This window comes from Phoenix dactylifera, chromosome 12, assembly GCF_009389715.1.
Source record: "Phoenix dactylifera cultivar Barhee BC4 chromosome 12, palm_55x_up_171113_PBpolish2nd_filt_p, whole genome shotgun sequence".
Lineage (NCBI taxonomy): Eukaryota > Viridiplantae > Streptophyta > Magnoliopsida > Arecales > Arecaceae > Phoenix > Phoenix dactylifera.
The window spans coordinates 1,639,121-1,661,314 of record NC_052403.1 but is presented as its reverse complement, the minus strand read 5'-3'; the positions used below and the strand labels follow the sequence as shown (position 1 = coordinate 1,661,314).

The 22,194-nt window shown below is 36.5% G+C and overlaps 2 protein-coding genes across 2 annotated transcripts; both read left to right on the top strand.

The window, feature by feature from the left end:
* The first annotated feature begins 3,796 nt into the window (after nucleotides 1-3,796).
* LOC103709882 (vesicle-associated protein 4-2-like) lies at nucleotides 3,797-8,663 on the top strand. Its single transcript, XM_008795406.4, has 7 exons — nucleotides 3,797-4,356; nucleotides 6,238-6,308; nucleotides 6,565-6,646; nucleotides 6,772-6,890; nucleotides 7,758-7,835; nucleotides 7,950-8,069; nucleotides 8,169-8,663. Exons 1-7 carry the CDS (start codon nucleotides 4,047-4,049, stop codon nucleotides 8,226-8,228), a joined length of 840 nt encoding a protein of 279 aa, XP_008793628.1. The 5' UTR covers nucleotides 3,797-4,046; the 3' UTR covers nucleotides 8,229-8,663.
* Nucleotides 8,664-10,801: 2,138 nt separating this feature from the next.
* On the top strand, nucleotides 10,802-21,191 carry LOC103709881 (universal stress protein PHOS34-like). The gene is made up of 3 exons (XM_008795405.4): nucleotides 10,802-11,737; nucleotides 15,086-15,131; nucleotides 20,967-21,191. Exons 1-2 carry the CDS (start codon nucleotides 10,978-10,980, stop codon nucleotides 15,091-15,093), a joined length of 768 nt encoding a protein of 255 aa, XP_008793627.2. The 5' UTR covers nucleotides 10,802-10,977; the 3' UTR covers nucleotides 15,094-15,131; nucleotides 20,967-21,191.
* Nucleotides 21,192-22,194: the final 1,003 nt, after the last annotated feature.

Below are 22,194 nucleotides of genomic sequence, written 5' to 3'. Positions count from 1 at the left end.
GGTGGTTCAAGACAGAGTGAGGTAGGTAGTTCTCTTGAGGGAAATAAATGCAATGGTTGGACATGTGCTGTTAAAGTTAGTAAGGACTTGTGGCTGGCTCTAGGCCCTCGCTATCACATACTGTTTTGATAAAGTTGACATAAGTAGCTGGATCACATTTTCGAAGCTGCCTTTTTCTTTAGAATCTAATATCACAAAAGTCCTGCTGTTTGGAAACAGGTAGGCTCTCTTGTGATTCTCAAGCAGACAAACTCAGAGCTCTAATAAGATTTCATATCTTCATTAAATCAATCAGAAAGCTACTTCATTAGATTTGAGCAATGCGACAATAACTCAGAGAAATCACTCAAAGCCACTCAGATGTCTTGCACCAATCATTTTGATTCATTAAGTGGCACACTCTATGATACCAATTTTTGATTAGATTAAGTACCACTCTTAGTTTTTCATCTCCTGTGAGAGGCAAAGGGAAGGCAGCAGTCGCAGCTTATCTGGTTGATTTGTAATGCAATTAAAGCATATCTTTACCCAAGTCATTATTGAAGGCTAATTTGTCTCCACAATACGCAGTTGCAATCAATCCAAACCGGCCAATCTGTCCTCATGGTCCATGAAAAGTACTTTAGGACTGATTTATCTATTTCTTTATTTATTTTAGCATTCTTATCCCCCTAACTATCTTTAATTTAGACCAGATAATGAGAAGTCATTGACATTGATGTGGCAAAATTCTTAGGTGGTGCCTCTCAATGAATGATCCCTCCTACATGAACTAATATATGGGACCTTCTTAACCAAGCATGATGTTAGTGATGGCATGGGGAGGTTTTATATGTGGATATCAGTCTTTGATCAGAAAAATATGTGATTATCGTCTTCGAGAAATTCCTGTAAAAGCCTATTCAAATCAATCTCAGCAATCTTTTATTATAAATAGCTATATCATTTTATTCTCAATAAAATACACCTTTTTTTCAGAAAAATAAATTGGACTTTGCTTTAGTAAATCATTAATATCCTAAGTCCTATATTCATACTTTCAGGTAGTGGTTGATCACAGTTTTTCTAAAAAATTATTGAAATCGATAAATTTCTAGTGATTTAAAAGCTGGACAAAAATTTGCGAGATTCTCACAGTCAGCTCTAATGTTCTTGCTACATGTAAACTTTAACTTTGAGCAGAGATGAGTCCTTTTAATCATTCCATTACCATGAAGCATCATGTAATCTTTATTTAGAACATTTTTTTTTTTTTTTTTTTGTCTTGCTAATATTATTGCTTTGTAATGAATATCCCATAGTAAGGTAGAAATTGAAAAATTGCAGGTACTAAGGTGATTTGCAGTCATCATGGAAGCATTCCCTCATTGATCTAATCTCGCTTTTTTTATAAGGTTATTTATTTTAACTTAAAAAGATACATAAGAGCATAACACTCGTTGAAGAAGGTTAGCCTGGGAACTCAAGTACATGTCTAGTTTGTTCAGGTCTTTCCAGGAGCAAATTTCCTTGGTTTGTAGATGGTATTATTTGTCAACTTCTTCATAAATCCCATGATTTGGTTGGAGATCAAATGAGTGGCCATACCAAATATATATAGAAATTATCCAGAATATATTCAGAAACATAACTTTGTTGTATTCATTTTTTTCCCCCACCAAAAGTCAGCTTGAAACTATAACCAAGCATTAAATATAGAAAACCAGCTTTTTGTTCAACATTTCGACTACTATTGTTGTTCATGATGGTCACACATAATGGCTCATTGTAGTGGGATATCACAAATTATTTATATGTAAGTATATGATTTTTTTAGATATAGATAATAGATATATTATATTATATCGAAGGAAAAAGATATCAAGGAAAGCATGTGGAATCTCGTTACAATTTTTTTAATTGAAAGATTGGCACATTGTGGGTCTTGCCAACCTCCTCCTTTGGTTTTTTTTTTTGCGTAACTTAGAGGACATACCTTCAACTATGTGAACATTATTGTTGATTATTGGGTGCTAAGTTTTAGTGTGTTATTTATATGTCACGCTATAATTTCCAAATGCATCAAATGCTTATTATTTAGGCCAATCGTTAAACTCGGCTAAAGTGAACCATTGACCTTGACTTCTAATATATCATCTCTTTTCCTTGGTAGTTAAAATTCATTTCTTTAATAAAACTTGTTGAAGAATAAAAGTCTTATATCGAACAGGTTAAGATTTTTATGGTGCTTATATACTCTTAGGCTCATCCATTGAATCCCAGTAGCCATAATTATATTGAGAAATAATAGTTTCATATTGAATAGGTTAACGACTCTTATGATGCTTATATATTTTTGGGCCTATTCATCTAAATATCCAAATTTTTAGATAGGATCTTAACATGATATCAGATCCCACCGTCTTGCCTGTGGAAATCTCCACGCATCTACTTACTGATCTACGTATCATTCCTCAGACTTTTTATGTAAGAGAGAGTGTTGAAGAATAATAATCCCATATTTAATAGGCTAAGGATTCTTATGGTACTTATATACCTGTGAGCCTATATATCTATCTAAATGCCTAGATTTAAAAATTTTAATAAATTTTATTGTAGTCAAATGATTTAATGATCATAAAAAAGCCTTTTTTACTATCTTTTATAATTAACTCCGGTTAATAAGCTAGCTAACATACTAAACCTTGTTCTTTTGTTATCAGGCATCAACATACATCATTTGCTCGAGTGGACGATGCACTCCAAGTCAAGCATGGATGGATCAGTCGAACTGCGAACCAATATACACAAATATGTATATATTATTTTTATTTTTTTTAAATTATTTTTATATGTGTTGGTTTGGTTGGATGGGTGTGGACTTGGTCCAATCAATAATCTCTTCATGGCTAAGCTATAAATTGTAATTAATTGTGATGCCACCTCCAAACCAACTCAAAAGGGTAGTGGTTAAATTAATAAGCACCAGGTTTCTACTGAACTTTTCATACCAACACGCTGGGTCTTATCCGTGTCCACCCTCCCGTGTAAACGCACTCGCCTGAGTTTGTAAGTCAACCGTCCCCAAAATAACCACCATTAAAAGCGCCACAACAAAGGCGAGTTCCCGTTACCGTAGGTCAAAATAGCACGGCCATGATCATATACCCAAGTGCTGGGTGTATTTTGTAACTAAGCTAAGCTAAAATTAGCTAATCTTATTTATTTTTAAATTAAAAATGTCTAATACTCTAGCAAATTTATTATTTTAATTATATTTAAATCCTATACTTGAAATATAATTTATTTTATATAGATTATGTCAACATATATATTCAGTAAAATAAGATAATTTAATAATTAAAATAATATGTGATGTATATAAATTATTAATATATTTTTATTTTAAGGTTACTTGAAATAAGCTTGGATTAGCTGTCTAATTTTAACTTGGCTCATTGTACCCGGTTGAGATAAACTTTAACTAATTTGGAGTTAGATAAGATTTAGTCGATGGATAAATTTTCACTTATTCGAGAGTATTATAATTTTTAGTAAAATAAGAATGTTTATAATATAAATATTTAAAATATTAGCATACAAAGTGACTTTTGGGCCTTTGGCTCTCCGGAGGGGTATTCTTTTGGGGATTTGGGAGGATGGACCTTGGCAAACTTATCCATGCAAATGAAAGCCATAAAGGAGGTAGGGGTAGTCTTACTCTGCGGTGACGGGATCCGTAGGAGTGAAGTCGGGGAGAGCTGGAGAACACGGAAAAGGATGCGGAAAGATCCAAAAAGGCCACGGACATGAACCCGTTTCTTAAATGTAGTTAAATTCTTCTTATAAAGTCCGAGCGGTTAGCCACTCACCGCCGGTCCCCCCATCCCCTTCTCTAAAAGTCGCCACCGCGAGAGATCGGCGTTAACGGCGGAGGATCAATTCTTTAACAAAACCATAGGTGGCGCGACGCAAGCCGTGGTCTGGTACTCCGCCGGAGAGGGAGCCGCTGCTCTATGGACTGAGAGGGAGTAGTCGGGTCACCGCTTTGGGAGGGGGGCGACGAGATGGCAGTAGCTAACGGGAAGGCGGGGGGAACGGCGGAGGGGAAGGGGTGGGGTCTATGCCGGCTTCCCTTCTGGGGCGGCGGCGGCGGAGGCGGCGGAGGGGGGTCGTCGTCGACGAACTCGTCGGCGTCGCTGACGCAGCACAGCCACCGGAGCTCGAGCCGGAGCCAGGTGGGGCAGGCCGAGGCGGTGGGAACGGACACCGGCCGCCGCCACTCCGGCGGGAGCACGGTGAAGTTGATGGCGCGGTCGCTGCTGCCCCTACGGCGCCGCCTCCGGCTCGATCCGCCCACCAAGCTCTACTTCCCATGTGAGTATTTTGGTTTCCATCTTAATTTTCTTTTTTGAATTGTTTCTTTGTTAGATTTTTCTTTCTCTTGTTTTTCCTAATGGAAAGTTGGAATCTTTTTCACTAGATGATGAGCAATTCGGTCTTTTCAAGCTACCTGGTAGCAGGATCTCTTGCTTTACTCTGTTTTGCTTTAGGATTTTCGATTCAGGTCCTTCTTTTTGTTTAATGGGCTTCTTTTCTTGACAAGGAATTGATGTTGGGTAGTCAAAACGTGTTTAGTTGAAATTTCTTAGAATTTCCAGTTAAAACTCACAACTGCAAGTTTCTTTGTTTACTTCCCTCGAAATTATTTATGTGAGCTTTGAAAGTTGATTTTATACTTAATTAAGAACTTGTGGAATTAGATTCTTCAAAATCCGCAATGAGTGGGTTTCAGTCATTATCTTAATTAAATGGAGAGTAGATATGTTTTAGGAGGTTTGCCGATTATTTGGTGGACAGGTTTTCAATGTTTTTATCTTTTTTAATTATGAATTTCTCTTGTTCTATGCTTGCGAGATCAATCCCTTTCCTGTAGGGATATTAGATGTTTGGATGCCTTAATGGCTTTAGCATTTCCAACCCTGAACATTTTGGTTTATGAAGCTAATTCTCTTCTGATTGGCATCGTAATAACTCTAGTACTGACATGCGGGGATTGGAATTAGTTTGATTTATTAATTTCATTTTAATCTGTTGCTCATGCAACTTTGTAATATCTTAATTTAAGATATGGAACATCTAGAGGAAAGAGGAGAAAATTGATCAGTGAGACTCTGAGGGTGGAAGGGTAGATAAGCTCCTTCGAAAGATATCTCTCTTCATTAAAAGATCCTTATTTAAACAACTTCATGACCCAGCGCACAAGTAGAGACCCCACAACATATTCAGAAAGTAGACCCTAAATAGCTGACCAATATTCCATTATTATCTACCTAAATCATCAAAAATTAGAATAGCATTAAAAAATACAGATGGGCATTATCCTGCCTTCCTTATGCAACCTTTGTCTTCAAGGCTTCTGTAGAAGTCCAAATGCCTGTTCATGATCATCATCATAATAATGCTAGTTGTGCTTTACATTGATCTCCAGAGCTAAACTTTTCATATAGCTGAAGCATAGTCTTTTCTTTTGCTTTCTGACATCTCTGCAAATGTCAAATTTTTGATCGGAGAGGCATGTTTCTTTTCTTTGGAGTCTACAAAACTGGAATTGTCTCTAATAGCTGGCTTCCACAATTGAGAATTGATTTGGCTTAGCCTCCTCTTGATGTTTCTTATAATTGTCTGAATTCTACAATCGATTAAAGAAGGAACAAAGAAATACACATTACTGTTTCAATACTTTATGCTGATTTCATGAAGAAACCTTAATTTTCTCCTTTGGTGGGTTTTTTTTTTTTGAAATTTTTAATATTTTATGATTTATAGTGATTTTACTCATGATGTTTATTTTCTGTGTCAGAAATTATTTCGTGAGAACTGAATCAAATGATTCTGAGTTTGGTTGATTCATTATCCAGTGGAAGATTTGGACTGTAATTATTTACTCTTGCAATTGCATTACTAATTACCATACATTAGCGATCAGGGCCTTTCCTTCTGTGGAGTACCCCATGAATGTCATGTTTTGTTTTATGTGTTTGAATCGATGCAGAAGAATGAGTTCATTTTCCACTGATATTCCCAGTTTAATTACCAAAATTAATAATATCTTGAGCTTAACTGTGCTTTATGCTTGGTTTTGAGCTTTTTGTTTGCATGTTTTAATTTCTTGGCTGGTGGGTTTCAGCATTAACGCTTCGAAGTTATTCTATTATTCTTTGTATTAACTTTCCTTTAAATAATTCGTCATTGAAGATGAACCGGGTAAACAGGCTAGAAGTGCAGTCAGGATAAAGAATACCAGCAAATCTCATGTAGCATTTAAGGTGTGTATGGAATGCTGTAAGTATTTGAACTTTCATAGACTTTATAAGTCTCATGAATAATAGTTGACAGCATTGAGCATGATCAATGCATATCTTTGGTAACGATTTGTTCTAAGTTGGAAATTCTTTATCCGCATTTTGAATCTTTCATTTTTCATAGCCACTAGCTACTATTTCTGTTGATTGGTACTTTGGTTTTGATATTTTTCTCATTATATATTTTTGTTGGCCAAATCTTGACCAATGGAATGGTTAGTTTCAAACAACTGCACCAAAGAGCTGTTTCATGCGTCCTCCTGGTGGTATACTTTCTCCTGGGGAGAGTATCATAGCAACTGGTAACCTTGTTTATATATTTGCTTTTGTTGATTTTTTTTCTTGTAGGAAAAAAAGAAAATAGGAATTTGATTATTATAAAATTCCTGTAATAGTGTTTTTATTTTATCTCCATATTAAATGCCAGTTTTCAAGTTTGTGGAGCATCCAGAAAACAATGAAAAGCCAATGGATCAAAAGAGCAAGGTTAAGTTTAAGATTGTGAGTTTGAAGGTGAAAGGACCTATGGAATATGTGCCAGAACTGGTGAGTCTGTTTCTTTTAATTAATTCCAATTTGGCAAGGTCTAAGATTTGTTTCCAGAGCTTTCTTTCAGCTCTACTTCGAACATGTCTGGCAAAATACAAACATGTTGACCAAGACCAGCCCGCTGATCGGTTGGTCAATTTGACTGGTTTCAGCCAAATATGGATCGACCATGTCACTTCCATTTCAACTTTTTTCATGTATTGGCTGAAATTCCTTTTTTTTCTTTTGGAGAACCAACTCCTTCAGATGAACTTTAACTATTCCTCTTGGAACAAGACATATCGGAATAAAGTTTGATATAACCTACTTTAGCTTTGCCATTCAGTTTGTTTTATCAAATTTTTAAAGTTTTGGATTTATAAGATAACCTAGCCTGGAACCTGTAAGTATCTTCTTCTGATGGGCAGAAGAATCATGTTAGAAGATAATTTAGCTTCATAAAGTCTCATAATATTGAGGATGACTAGAAAAAATGGCTGCTAAACTTTATGAAGATTTGAATATGTTTGAGCTGTAAAAACAATTCTGAATGTGATTGGCTGAAGCTATTGTTATTTTTCTTCAACTACTTTCGAATATTCTATTATACTTAATGGCATATGGATCTTGTTTTTTAATCCAATGGATGGTGTTAGGGGGTGACCGTTTCCATTTGCTTAGCTAACAAGTCATCACAAAATAGACCTGGTTGGTAATAGAAATAATGAACTGCAATAACAACCCTGCACTTGCATTGAAATCATCTTATAACTGGGACTGCAATATATTATTAAAAAGCAGCATTATTTAAATATTGTCAGTGGAGTTTTTTTGCATCAACACCCATTGAAAGTAAGCGTAACAATTTTTGGATGTCTGCAACAGTTTGACGAACAGAAAGATGAGGTTGCAGTGGAGCAAATTCTTCAGGTTGTATTCTTGGATGCAGAACGCCCCAGCCCTGTAAGCCAGCCTGCCAAATATCGTTTTTCCCACTATTTTCATGCCAAAGATAGTAAATTACTGTTTATTATTTAACGTATCAAGCAATGATGTACATTGTGATTGTTGCTGAAGCAAATCGAAAAACTGAAGCGTCAGCTTGCTGAGGCTGAGGCAGCACTTGAGGCTCTCAAGAAACCCCCAGAAGATGCAGGTCCTAAGATTATCGGTGAAGGGCTTGTCATAGATGAATGGGTAAATTAATCTTCCACATTCATTCATGAGTTATCCTTTTTTTCTGATCTGAGCCTTGCTGCTAATTTTTTGCTCGTCTCTTTTTGTTCTCTTTCTCAGAAAGAACGAAGGGAAAAGTACCTCGCTCGGCAGCAGGTTCAGGGGGTTGATTCAGTGTAAAGTGCAACTTTGTAATCCTTTGTTCTGCTTGAATCAAATGATATAGTCGTGCACTGTGGAAGAAGAATCGATCGTCATCCTTCATCCCTTCATTTTCAGGCTTGTCTGGGTGACAGTTTAGAGGTTCAATTGGTGACAATAACAGGCTTAAATGTCATGAACATTTTAGATTTGTTGTGCTTAGGCTTATGTCCTATTTGTAGATCATAGGCTTTTACTCCTGTGGAAGGAACAGAACCGTGCACCCTTTCTCTTTTCGTTATTTAAGATGTAAATTTGATATTATGTTCATTGTTCAACTTGGTTTCGGTGATAGGAATATCTGTGTTGGAGGCTTTGTAATGATTGAGGGTGCTTGTAGTAGTTTTTCTCATCAGGTGTAAGCCATTATCTTGACAGATTGTTTTGGGGGGCACAAGACTCAGTTTTTTTTTGCATATTGTCCTCAATATTTTAATTTTGAGCACTAGCAGACGCTTGATTCATGTGTTTCAAATATTCACTAAATTTGTTCTCATGGATGATGTAATAAAAAATCTTCAATTACCTTGACTTGAATTTTTTGAGATGGTTTACCTAATTGGTATTTCTAATCACCAAATTTCATTAGGCAGGTTCAGTTTTCAACTTTTCATTTGTTCTACTTGGGTTGTATAGGTCCATTCCTTTATTGAACTGGATCCATGTCAAATTCAGTATATTAATAAATGAGGTGCATACATTCAACGTATGATGTTTAGAATAATATAATTATATCTAATTATAACTAGTGTTGGAAAGTGTTTGTTATTGTTCATGGAGGGTGATTGAATGCAGTAGAGTTGCCGAGCCAGCATTAGGTAGGTTGAAGGAACTTTTGTGTGCATTAATAAGTGCCCTAAAAAAACATTTTCCAACAATTATTAGGTCTATGTTTGCACTATTCAAATCTCAAAATCATCACCTTATGTAATCCAAACTTTTATTAGATTTTAAAAGTTAATCTTTTTAGTAAGCATTGACTGCTAGCAGTATTGAAAAAAAAATGAAAAGTCTGCAAGAAAATAAAGAGGCAACAATAATAAATTTAAAAGATCCATCCGAAGCAACAAGTTCTATTTTCCTATATTAAAAATTTCGCAGAAAAAAATCATAAAATATTACAATTTTATTGTAGCATTTGCAAACTCAATATTGATGCTTTCAGGGCATGATTCATGATAACGATAGCCAACGGAATGTTTTTTTTTTTAATCACTGGTCCTCAATTTCCTCTAATTTTCCAGCAGAATCATAGAACTTTATTTGCTGACAATTGTGAAAACATCTGTAAGAATCCCAATCTGATTCTTCTCCCTATTTTACAATATTTAAGATCTTAGTTATACGCGCATGCGTGTTACTTTGATTTTTCATCATTTTTTTTCATTAGATATATATTTCAATTCGAAGATAAAAATGATAAGACAATAGAAGCCAAAATTGATGCAAGAATCGAGATATAAATTTATAATAATTTAATTCTTAGCATAATTTTTTATTAATTACTTTTTATTTTTTTAAAAAATATTTTTTTTTGTCTAAAAGATGTAGCCGACCAGAAGCAATGTAATTAGTTTTGTTATTCAATTAGTATCAGTAAAAAAAAGTTTAGACTTTACTTTTATATTTTTTTATTATATTTTTATTATTTTCTATGAGAACCCTGAGCTGAGTAGATTGAAAAAATTAGTACCTCCTCTCTCTTTAATGAGATAAGTGATAGGGAACATTTATTGGAGGCAAGGTGACCCAAGTGTTGAATTTCAATGTACTTTGACAAGGATGTGTTGCTAGTGAAAAGAAATGGATGACGACTAAAGTGATGGATATGAAGGCGATGATGTAAGACAACTCCGATAATAAAGATAATTGGCTCTAGTAGCTGGATTTTTATATTTTAGCAATGATATCATAAAAAGAGGAGGACAGGCAAGAGTAGTTGTAGATAATGAGGCAATAAGGTGTGACGGAGAAAAAAAAGACCATAATGACGAATTGGGTTAAAAACCTCTTCGTTTCGACGGTATCCTATTTAATATAGAAATCATAAAGCAATATAAGGCATGCAAAACTTCCCTTTATCTTTTGTTTTACTTTATTTAAAAAAAAAATCTAGAAAAAAGTAAATAACTGGGGTAAAATTCTATTGTAAAGATGAAATGAATAAAAGAACCATAGCAGTAGGTATGTCATGATATCTCTTTTGTTTACCTAGTCTATTTTGGTAGAAAAATTCCACTTAGTTATTTATTTTGTAAGAAAATATAGCCTGTTTCGTTTATAGAATGATATATATTTATAGAATCTTGGATAAATTTACCCACAAGTGTCCATACGATAGGATTGATACATATTTTTCAAACATCCAGTACCCATTTATTAAATATCTTGTATATATGAGTGTTTATATATACATACATATACATACATGCATAGTTGCATACATACATACATATATTGATTTATAATTTCACATGCAATCTCCAAATATAAAATATTCTATAAAAAAATCTAATATTCTCTTCTAAAATCCAGTCCTATAATACCGAGCCCGTTTTTCCCCATATTTCTCGGGCGGAAAACGAACAAACTGGAACTCGTAGCCCTCAAGAACTGGACACGATCAGATCTCAACTCTCTCTCTCTCTCTCTCTCTCTCCCGTTCTCAGTGTAAAAATAGTACAAAAATTCTCCAGAAACCCCCCCAAACCCTAATCTCATTCGCGATATGAATCCCAAGCAAACGTCACCGGAGACCGATCGCAAGGCCGCGGCAGCGGCGGCGGCAGCCGCGCAGGCGATCCAGCCTTCCTCCCCACGCTTTTTCTTCTCGGCCGCCGCGGCAGCGAGCCCGGGCTCGCACCGTCGGATCGCGATAGCCGTCGACCTGAGCGACGAGAGCGCCTACGCCGTACGGTGGGCGGTGCAGAACTACCTCCGTCCCGGCGACGCCGTGATCCTCCTGCACGTCCGCACCACCAGCGTCCTCTACGGCGCCGACTGGGGCTCGATCGACCTCTCGGTCTCCCCCTCCGCGCCGGCCGCCGCCGAAGGTCCCGACTCCGAGGAGTCGCAGCAGAAGCTGGAGAACGACCTCGACGCCTTCACGACCACCAAGGCTCAGGACCTGGCGCAGCCCCTCGTGGATGCTCAGATCCCCTTCAAGATCCACATCGTCAAGGACCACGACATGAAGGAGAGGCTCTGCCTCGAGGTGGAGAGGCTCGGTCTCAGCGCCGTCATCATGGGGAGCAGGGGTTTCGGTGCCTCGAGGAGGAGCAGCAAGAGCCGGCTCGGGAGTGTCAGTGACTACTGTGTCCACCATTGCGTGTGCCCTGTGGTCGTGGTACGTTACCCCGACGATGGGACTGGTGCGGGATCACGGACCAGGAGATCATCAGCGGACGGTGGTGATGGGGCGGTGGGGAAGGATTCGGAGCTGCAACCAGTGCCGGAGGAGGAGAATGAGCGCCCTGGTGCCTCTGAAGGTAAAAATAGTGAATTGATCATATTTGTATCTTTCAAATTTCCATTTTTTTGTTTTTTTTAATCCTCAAAGGTCAAATTTGGAGGCTGTCAATGGTTTAAGATAAGTTCGAAGTCATTTGCATATATTTACACGAATTCTGATGTCTTGGAGTTGTGGTTCTCAAGAGGAGTTTTAGCTTTAGAATTTTGGGGTTGGTTGTAATTTTGTTTTAATGTCTGATGGAGATACTCTTTTTGACTTGTGAGTCGTTAATAAATTCACGGACAGTAGAATTTATTACTTATCCAAACTATTATTGATCGTCTTTATGTATCCTTTTTACAAGTCATTCTTATTAAGGCTTACCATAAGGACCATGGCATTAGGATTCATTATGTGTATGTATGTTAGATGCAATGAATCTTGACTTAGCTGGAAGCATGAATTCGGTTCAACATGACTGTTTTCATAACTTGCTGGGTAGAATATTGGTAAACTAAGTCTGCAGAACAGTTTTTCATTTTTATGAATAATTTGTTTCCTTGCATAAAAGGTAACTTTGTTTTAAAAAATAAGTCTTGTGTGGGGGAATTGGGATCTTCTTAGTAGTTTCTAACTATGGTTTTCTTCAAAATGAAGTGGTGTGGGGCATTGGGATCAAATTTAAAATTTTTCGTTTTGAGGTTTTTTTAATCTACAGATATAGTTAGGTCAGGAGGTAGGTGGGATGAGTTTATTTACTTCACTTTTTTGTTTTCATACCTTACTGTTTCCAATTTTAGAAATTTTATCAAGATGGGGGGGGGTTGAGAACTATTGCTTTCATACCTCACCTATCTAACTTTTAAAATTTTACCCTCTCATGAGTGGAGAGATTTACCTTATTGGTTGCAATTTAAACTCATGTAACTATGAAGTATGGATACAGATACGATTTACGGGTACAACACGAAACAGAACATCAACATGATAAATCTTGAAAAGTAGGTATGATATGGTGATGATTTTCAACAAGATATATATGTTTTTCATATATGCAACAAAACATATATAAAGCATGGTTGATTATCAAGATAATATAGTCGTACTTTAGCATTAACATCCACAAACTCTAGTGTTTACTCATCATTCAAATCAGTAGATCATAATCTATATTGTATACAATAATATCAACATCACAAACTCCAAAATTAACTGTTCATTTTTAAAAGCTAGATATGCATCAAAAGATGAAACAAAATAGAGCTCTTTCTCATTTCTAGAGGTATTAGGGAAGTATCGCGGGTGTATATAGGAAATATCCAAAGTGATTTTTAGATGATGAATATCGTAGAAGTGTGCAATAAGTATTGCTACTCAATATGGAAATAGCATGCCATTTGAAGCAAAGTTTGAAATATGGCACCAGGTCCTATGCCAGTTTTCAGTCGGAATTGTATGGTATAGTATGGTACCATTACTATTGGTATTGATTGAAACTATTAGTATCAACAAGAATAAAAGGAACAAGCATATATTGCTCTTGATATGTGTGTAGTATCAATTGTCGATGCGGACCGGTATGGTTAGTACATAATAGTTCATGTGAGAACTAGTGTCCAACAATTGCACTAATCTTGTTTTGTTATTAGAACGGTTTGCTGCCGGTGCTATCATATTGAACTGGCGGTGTTTGCACCCATATCATGTGTTTGAGTAACACTGCCTTTAAGCTTTGGAACAATATTTTGTTGAGACAAGTGCTTACAAATACCTTATTGTGGGAATTATGTATGGGGACTCTTTGATTTATTCTGTTTTGCAGAAACAAAAAAATGGATGAAACACAACCTGAAATAGTGTGAACTAAGAAAAGGGAAACATTTTTTGATTGCTTTTTATATACATTAGTTTGGAGGACAGATGAAATTTTTGAAAATGGCAGTCATGGAATTCCCAAGGTTTAAGGAGTCATCTTGTTTTAAAGGGTGAGTTGGTGATTTGACATTCTAGTGCCAGGTGAAATGCTCAACGTCCCAAAGGTCATCATGCCTCTAGCATGAGTTGCTGATTTAACACTCTATTACTACTGAGGGATTACTGAAAATATTGCTTCTTACAAAATCTTAATGTCTTTGTTGCAGTTTGATTTTTGAATTAACCTCTTGCCATATATCTTAATATTGGAACATACCCAAGCAAACTGAAAAAATGGTGCGGTGGAGGGGACTGAGGTTTTTTGGTTCACTATTTGCAGAATGATTTATATGCTTGACATGGATTATGTGACAAATTGGGGGCACTTTGAACTTTTTGTTCATGATTTTCTTTTTCTAGACTGTGAGTATCATAAAAGGTTATTTGATGGTCTCTTGAAGTTGTATTTATAATCTTCTTACATTTACAGAGTTGAAACTTGAAGTGGAAGTTGTCCATTACATCGGAAGAGTTGAAATATGAAGTGGAAATTATTCATTACATTGCAACCATATGTTATATACATCTCTTGTTGTGAGATTATTGTGCTTGATTAACTCATGTCTAGGCACTATACATGATTGCCTAGTCTTGTTTACTAATGTTTCTGTTTATTTATTGTTTTATCTTTTTCTTTCTAAAATCAATTCTTCGCAAAAAATTTCTTAGAAATGCAAATAAGGGTTAGGCTCCAATTAAATTGTTGCACAAGATGTAATATAGATTTGCTAGTTTTATTAAACAGAATGATAAATTATAATACATCTAATAGAATTAAATCTTGTATGGATTGCGTGGAGAGGTGCTTTTAGTGTGTTATGTTATCGATGCATTCTCGTTAACTCAAGGAAATAACTAAGAAACTAGATACAAGGCTCGATATATATTTTTTAAGAAAATTACAGGAGGTTATGAGAATTTGAAATGGATGTGCATAAACCTAAGATTCATAGAGCAAGGGATCAGTATTCTGGAGAAGTTTTTGAGGGCTATAGGTCAAAGCTTTGGAGAATCAAAAAGCTAAAATTTTAAGCAGGCTTTGTTAGGGAGAGGTGCTTGAGTCTATGTGCAAAGATCTATAAGGTGGAAACATCAGCTGGCATGGATATAACTTGTGATGAAAGATATAAAAAATTGAGTGATCGCACCAAAGATAGTCCTTTACAGAATTGATTAGCAAGTATCGGTTCCTAGATGTGATGCTGAAGTGCTTAGACCTTCTTGATATCTATGGCATCATTAGGTGAATATATGCATTACGGGACTAGTGATAATTTAAGTGCTCTGCCATCATTTTTAAAAGTTATCACCATATTATTGGAATTGCATTCGATTATTCTCAATTAATTCATGGAAATCATTTTTCTGGATTCTCAAGCATCTCTCTCTCTCTATTTTTTCCCTTTGCTAGATGCTTGAAGAGTATGCATCCTGTGGCATGGTCCTTATAATTCCAGGTAAAAAATCTTGAGCTTTTATGTAAATTACTTTATGCAACAGCTTTGCTATTTCACTGCATTGATAAATTGTGCTACACTTTTTAAGTTTTCTTGTATAATTTTCAGTAGTTCCAATTACATTGCTAGCTACTAATTTCTCCTGCTTAGTATGATCATTTAGGACATCCGAAGTTCATGTTGAGAGTTTTTAGTTATTGAACTAATTATTTGTCGTCGATATTTATCTTGGCTGTCTCTCCCATTTCATTTTGGCATAAGATTACCCTTATAATTGGCTTCCTATCTTTTCTGAGCAATGACAGGTGGACTTCCAATTAGTATTATTTCCTTTGGAAAACAAGAAATAGAAGAAGCAAGAGCTTAGTCAGCTGTAATCTGCTTGATCTTGACAGATGACTTCATACTATTTGTGGTAGGGCAGGCCCCACCACAGCAATAAGCTTTTAAATTGGGGTTTTCATTCATGTGATGCTTAGCAATTACGAAAGTAAAAACCGAAAACAAATTAGCCAACAGAAACCCCATTCTTAAGAAGGGAAAACACCAGCCTTAGATGATCAAAGTACATAAACCATCTGGCCATGAGAAATGGAAACAAAGACTGCCAAAACATGTAAGAGCTTGTGGAGATAATCCTAAAGAGTTAACTTCTTTCCCACACACCCATTGTCCTATGTCCACCATTGTTGGTCTGTATTAAGCCCATGAATTAGAGAAATTAAATTAAGGAAATAACTATTGCTCTTGCGTAGCGAAGTCCCAAATTATGATGCCATAATTCCAGTGAAACTGTTTCTTCCAAACAATAATTGAAAACATTAAAGAATTAAATATCAAATATACGCATATGCAGTAGTTGCCATCATAATTATCAACTCCATTTACAGTAATGCCTTTGTTTGTAATTTTAAGGGCCAATTTACCCAAATAATCTTTTTTTTTTTTTTTTTTTTGCTTATGCACCCTTTTCGATTTTGTTAAATGGTATCCTGTATTCTAGAATCAATTCTTTGCTGAAATATTTTTCCTCATAATAGCAGGCCTTTGGATAAAATATTCAGATGCAGGTAAAATAAGCATAAAGCACGTCAAAAGACTTAATAGAATTAAGTTCACAAGGACTGCTTTACCACCCATTGACAAAGAATTGATTCTTTTTTTTCGGTTTAAAACTTTATAGTGTGGAGCTCAATTTCTTCTGCTCAACTTTCATAAGTTCAAGGGTCAGAAAAAACTAAGAAACATATTTGGAGATTTATCCGCACTTTGTTCAAATCCTTGAAGACATACGCTGAAGAGATTTTGAATTTATTAATATTTAGATGCAAGGAGTTCAAAGTTGTGGATGATTAACTTAAATGCTTTCGGTTGCTGCATCTCTACTTTACAAAAACTAAACTGTACCTGTGGCAAGATGGCTACGTTTCACCTTGAAGTCCCGAGCTCTTCTATAAGAAATAACCTTCTTATCAATCATATCCAGCTATGTTTTTAGAGAAAAGGAATTCATCTCATTTCTGAAAAATATACTTAGTAAGTCTTCCTTTGTCCTTTTTCTCAAATAACTTGTGCATTCAAGAAACAATATTTGATAATGAACAAGAGTAAAGAAACCCAAAGGCACCCCCTCTATCCTACATCTAGGACTTTTTCCAAGCTTCTGAGGAGATTCATGATCACAGCCCAACCTCTCTTTTCACTTGTCCTGAAGCAAGGTTTGAAAAAGAAATCATATTCATACCACGGTATAATACTCCCATACCTAAGTGTATTGCGGGTGTCCCATATCATAATATTCCAAAACTTCATGAACCATGAGCAGATTTGGCTGTATACTGTGGTGTATATTGTGCCAGGGCATGACCACTACTCCCCTGTACCATGGTTTTTCAAACATTGTCTAAAGGAAGAACCCTACCAAACGTTTGACTAGTTTGGCAAATTCCTCGTTCCAAGAATAGAGGGAAGGAGATTATATATCTTTGAATTACCACTGAAGCATCGTCGGACTCATTAAGAATTGATTCACTCTCTTTGACTTGCTTCTTTAATCTCAACCTTCGTGATCTTAGTGACAACTTTAAATATCTCTTTTTCTTTCGATCTGTTAAGTATTGGAGTGCCCACCTTTTGGATGCATGGGGTGGCCTCCCGGCTTTCCACATGGGGAAAGAAGCTGCTGAAATTCTATGACCAGCTTCACAGAGGCTCCTCCGATTTAGGGGCGTTGGGCGTGGTGTAAAAAAGTCAAAAGAAACTCTTTGGTTCAATTACCCAATTCAAAGGGAGCATGTGAACCTTAAATGAGACCTACCCTCCTGATGAGAATATGTGTTCGGTAATGTGGCATCTATAACAAACATCCTATACTAGTAAGACAATCTACTTCTGCCTTGTCTGTGCACTTGTAAAGTTATGCAATCACAATCACCTAAGCTATTTGGGATTTGAAATATATTTCTGAACCTGCCTTCAATCAACTACTAGAGCAACTGATGTAGACCAGTCCTCCAAAGGTCGATCTTCGATACTTTTACAGTCTGTATTTTCATATCAGATCTGAAAACATTAGGATGCCTGCACCATGGGAATGTGATGACACTGTAGAGGCAAAGAACAAGCCTCGGGCCGAAGGAATCTGGCCAAAAGTTGAAAGAAAAGGAATAAAGTGGAAGAAGAACGAAAATCCTGGAATTTTTATAAATCTTTGCGATACTAGACTGATGTGACCTCCAATTGGAATTAGAGATTCAGTAGGTAGAAAACAGTGTTTGGGGTGAGGGGAGAGGAAAAACTGCAGAGATTTGTGGAGAATAGAGAGTAGATAAGCGGAATCAAGAAGAAGAATAGAAAGAGGATGGGGAAAGAAGGCCTGCAGCCACTTCTTCTCAAAAAGAAAAAAACAATCAAGTACACCACCTCTTTCCAGCTGCATACATATCTATCTTAATAATTTCGACCAGCCAACTTTCTTCTTCCAGTAGGAGTCTTCTAAAATGAAATAAACATGACCAAAACAACTGCTAAAACCCCTAATTGGTAACTCACCAGCTGTCCTACTATTTAACAGCAAATAGAAGAGCTAAACAAGAATGGAGACTATGTGAAATACTGAGTAAAGGACGCAAACTGACCCCAGTACTGTTTATGGCGTTGTAGCATGCACAGCACTGGTGAACAGAAACTAGGGTACTGTCGGGCTTATTTTGGCTTGTTAGCTGCACCAGCAACATCCTAGGATTGCTTACTATAAATTCCTTCTGATGTCATTGCATGCCTGCCCCCTTCGACTTTTTTCTTTGCTCTAGAAATCAAAATGCCCACTGTCAGGTTGCTTTGGCTGTCATGTTATCTTACTGTCATTGTTTAAGATGTTTGCTGTTTCAGCCTTAACATTAGAGGACCAGAAGCAGAAAATGTTTGAGAATTTCAACTGGAATATCTACATCAATTTTTTGGTTAAGTTATTTTAGTCATCAAAATGCAATTTCAACCTGCTGAATGAGATCTCTGTCTTCCCTGTATGGGTTCTAGCACATTTTAATCCACCTTCTGTTTAAATTATGAGTCAAAGTGGGGCTTGAGGTCACATTTGGGACTGGACAATTATTACTTCTGGATACTTCAGTTTTCATCTTCTCAAAACCAGAACAACTTGAAATCAGATATGAAACCCTAAGGAATTCAAAGACCTGGAGTGGATGAGGTTTCGTCACAAACTTGTAAAACATTGTTTCTTCCAAGAAGCTTGTGTTCTTAGTCTTTAAATTAATTTTAGCGGTAACATAACATTCGTCCATTTGGGCGACAGAGCCACTGTCTATCTCTTCTGAAAATGGACTGGAATAAATCTCTTTTATGGAGGCACCAAACTTAAGTGATGACAGCAATTGAGAAATACCATTCAAAGTTGAAAAGGGTTAGATAAAATAAAACCTGAAACTTAATGATTAACCACTCCCAGTACCATCCCCGTCTTTGCATGAATTCTGACAAGATATCCAGTTCATTGGTCACCCAGCAGTTGTAGAGAGTGGCATGCTCTGTATGAGTACTGTGATCCGACATAGAGGTTATTTATTGAAAAAAGTCAATTTAATTATATTGATCTCCGTGATGAATCTAAAGCATTTTTAGATGTTTGTGAAGACCTTTCTTTTATTGTAGATGTAAGATTCCCGCCTCTCCCCCTTTTTTCTTCCCAAAAAAATGTAGTTTTCGTGATATAGGCTCATTACTTTAGGATATATTTGGTTTCTTGGACAACGTATTGGAAAAATGAAGTTTTGGAAATTCGAGTTTCCAGCCATTTGGATTATGGAAAAATTAAAACAATATAGAAAACCGTTTTCCAAATTGAGCTAGATTTCTCTTTTTCCTTAGAAAATCTTTTCCTTTTCCAAAGTTTCCTGGACAACAAAACATACCCTTAGAGAATGGAGACAGAGAAATAACTGTTTTCCAGCCATTTGGATTATGGGAAAATTAGGGTTTTCCAAATTTAGCTAGGCTTTTCTTTTTCCTTCAAAAATCTTTTCCTTTTCCAAGGTTTCCTGGACAGCAAAACATACCCTTAGAGAATAAAGACAGGAAAATAACTGTGAAAATCCATCCTTACACGACTTAATCTCTGACACTATATCCATCTTTCAGTTTGTCTCCAATTTTGAGCATTATAGTGACCAAAGTTGATAAAGTTGACAGACCAAAAGCTGAGAATAAATATGAAAGTGAGTCCTTGCATGCCTAAAATGGATGTGTGTTCTAATTATTTGAGAGGGTATTGATTCATTTACCAAAGATTGTATCCTATAATCTCTATGGCATGTGTAAGAATTCCCAACTTCAGAAAATTGATTACTTCAGATTTCTTTTGTGCTTTAGGGTCCTTACCAAGATCCATCCATTTTTAGTTCTGATTCCTTTGTTTCAGTTCCATAAAACCTAACAGAGGTGGCAAGCATGCCATTTGTGACCATCCATTTCAAGCTCTGGTTTCTACATCTCAATTCCATTAAAAAAAAGAGGCGGCAAGCTTGGTGTATCTTGTAACCGAATCATAGATATCATGCAAATCATTCCTTATTCTTGTAGATCTTTTTGTTTCTGATAATTCATCATATGAAGCATAACTGCCTGCCCGGTATCAACATGCATGTGTTTAATTTTGTGCCTGCGGTTGCGGAAGGTTTGCTTATTTTCTCGTGTTCAATGAAGTTTCCTGGTAAATCAAAATATCTCCTACTTGGGATTTTCAATATTCCCTTTGACCTTCACTTTTGGACCTTTGATTCCCTTCGACCCGTTGATCTGAAATTTTATGCAGAGGAGGATGCAAACATTCATCTTTCTCCATATGAGTGTTCTCTTTTATTGTCCTGCTTGACCACTTTAGTTCTTGTTATTTAACGACCGAGGCTGCCCTTGATCATATTGACGACATGATATAATATGCTCGCCCATGAGGGTCTTGAAGAAAAAAGAACGGAATGTAGATCTCTTGCCCTTCGTCTCATGGTGTACCCACTTTCCCCCTTCCAATCTTATTCCCAGAAGAAGCCCCTCTTCCTCACCCGCCGACCAATGAAGGAGCTCTGGTACAAACATTTTCTAAAGCTCTCTGTTCGTATGATACTCTATCACTTGCTTATTACTTCATGTTAACCTATATGATTTGGTTCTTTATCTGTATTGCAGCCATGAAGTGTGAGGAATCTTTTATTATTATTGTTATTCTTATTATTGAACTTGAGTATATATTATTTGTACCAAGCACCTATTTTCTTTTTGATATTAAAGCTAATGCTAGATGTTGGATATCATTTTTCTCAGAAGGTAAAAATGATCAACCGCCGTGGCAGTAGGAAGCTGGTTGAAGCTTTTTGTACTGGGGATTCTCTTTGTAATAATGGTATTCTGACTGCTCCCTCTTTAGTTCTCAACGCCCTCTCATAAACTGAGTGATTGTTGAGCATATTTTATCCTGAGTTTCTTGGATTCTGGCAGTTCAAGTTTTTTTTTTTCTTTCGCTAAAGCAGTTCCAGGTTTTTCATTGCTTCCCTTTGGAGTAATTTATGCTGTTCTAGTTGTTCCATTGTTTGCTGGACTCCCATCTGGCCACCATGACTGCTGCTCAGAGTCTGCTCTCTCATCTCACACAAATGCTAATATAATGACATCTACGCATTCTAAAATAACAATGAAAAAGTAAGTGCGAACCAAGAACTGCTTACAATAATCAAGCAGTTAAACTAATCAAGTAATGCATCAAAAGTCTTGTTTTATATTAGGAGAGAGTTTAACTCCACCATAGATAGGTTCATTTTCGAACCTTCATAAGCACGTTGAGCCTGTGAATGCCGGTGCGGTTTGCATGCCCCATGGCAGATGGACTTGAGGTCCTGATTAAACCAGTTAATAAGATCATGTGGCTTCTGTTGAAGGCACTCGCTGATATCCCTAGAACTGCACGTTAGCACAATCCGTCTCACATAGACATGCAATGGGCTCATCTACCGTTTTACCATCTCAAATTCAAGTCTAGTAATGTTCGGTATCTCCAACTCGTGTACGCTAATTACCAAAAGGTTCCATCAAAGAGCTGTGTAAGGATGACCTCGGCTCATATTGAACCCATGGACGTTGCTCCGAAAGAGACTGCATCATGCAAGATATAGCATCAGACATGCATCTTACCAACCAAATCGTGATATATTACACGCTTTTAAGCACACTAGAGATGGCAAATTTGACCCATTTGGTCGTGGAAATGATATTATCACAATTGCGTCCGCTGGGGTTTCGGTGCCAGTGGTTGGTATAATTATTTAAATACTAGTTATTGTAACATAACGAGTCTCCGGTGGCTGTTTAAAGCGGTGCGGGTGTGATGGATCATAGCTGACGAGTACAGATGCATCTAATAAAATTAAAAAACAAAATAGCTCGGAGTGCCAGGGATAACTCCCCATCACCAGCCCATAAGATACTACTGGAGTGACTGGCTACATAAGCAGCCATCCAATCTGCAGTTCTATTAACTTTACGGAACATATGCTTG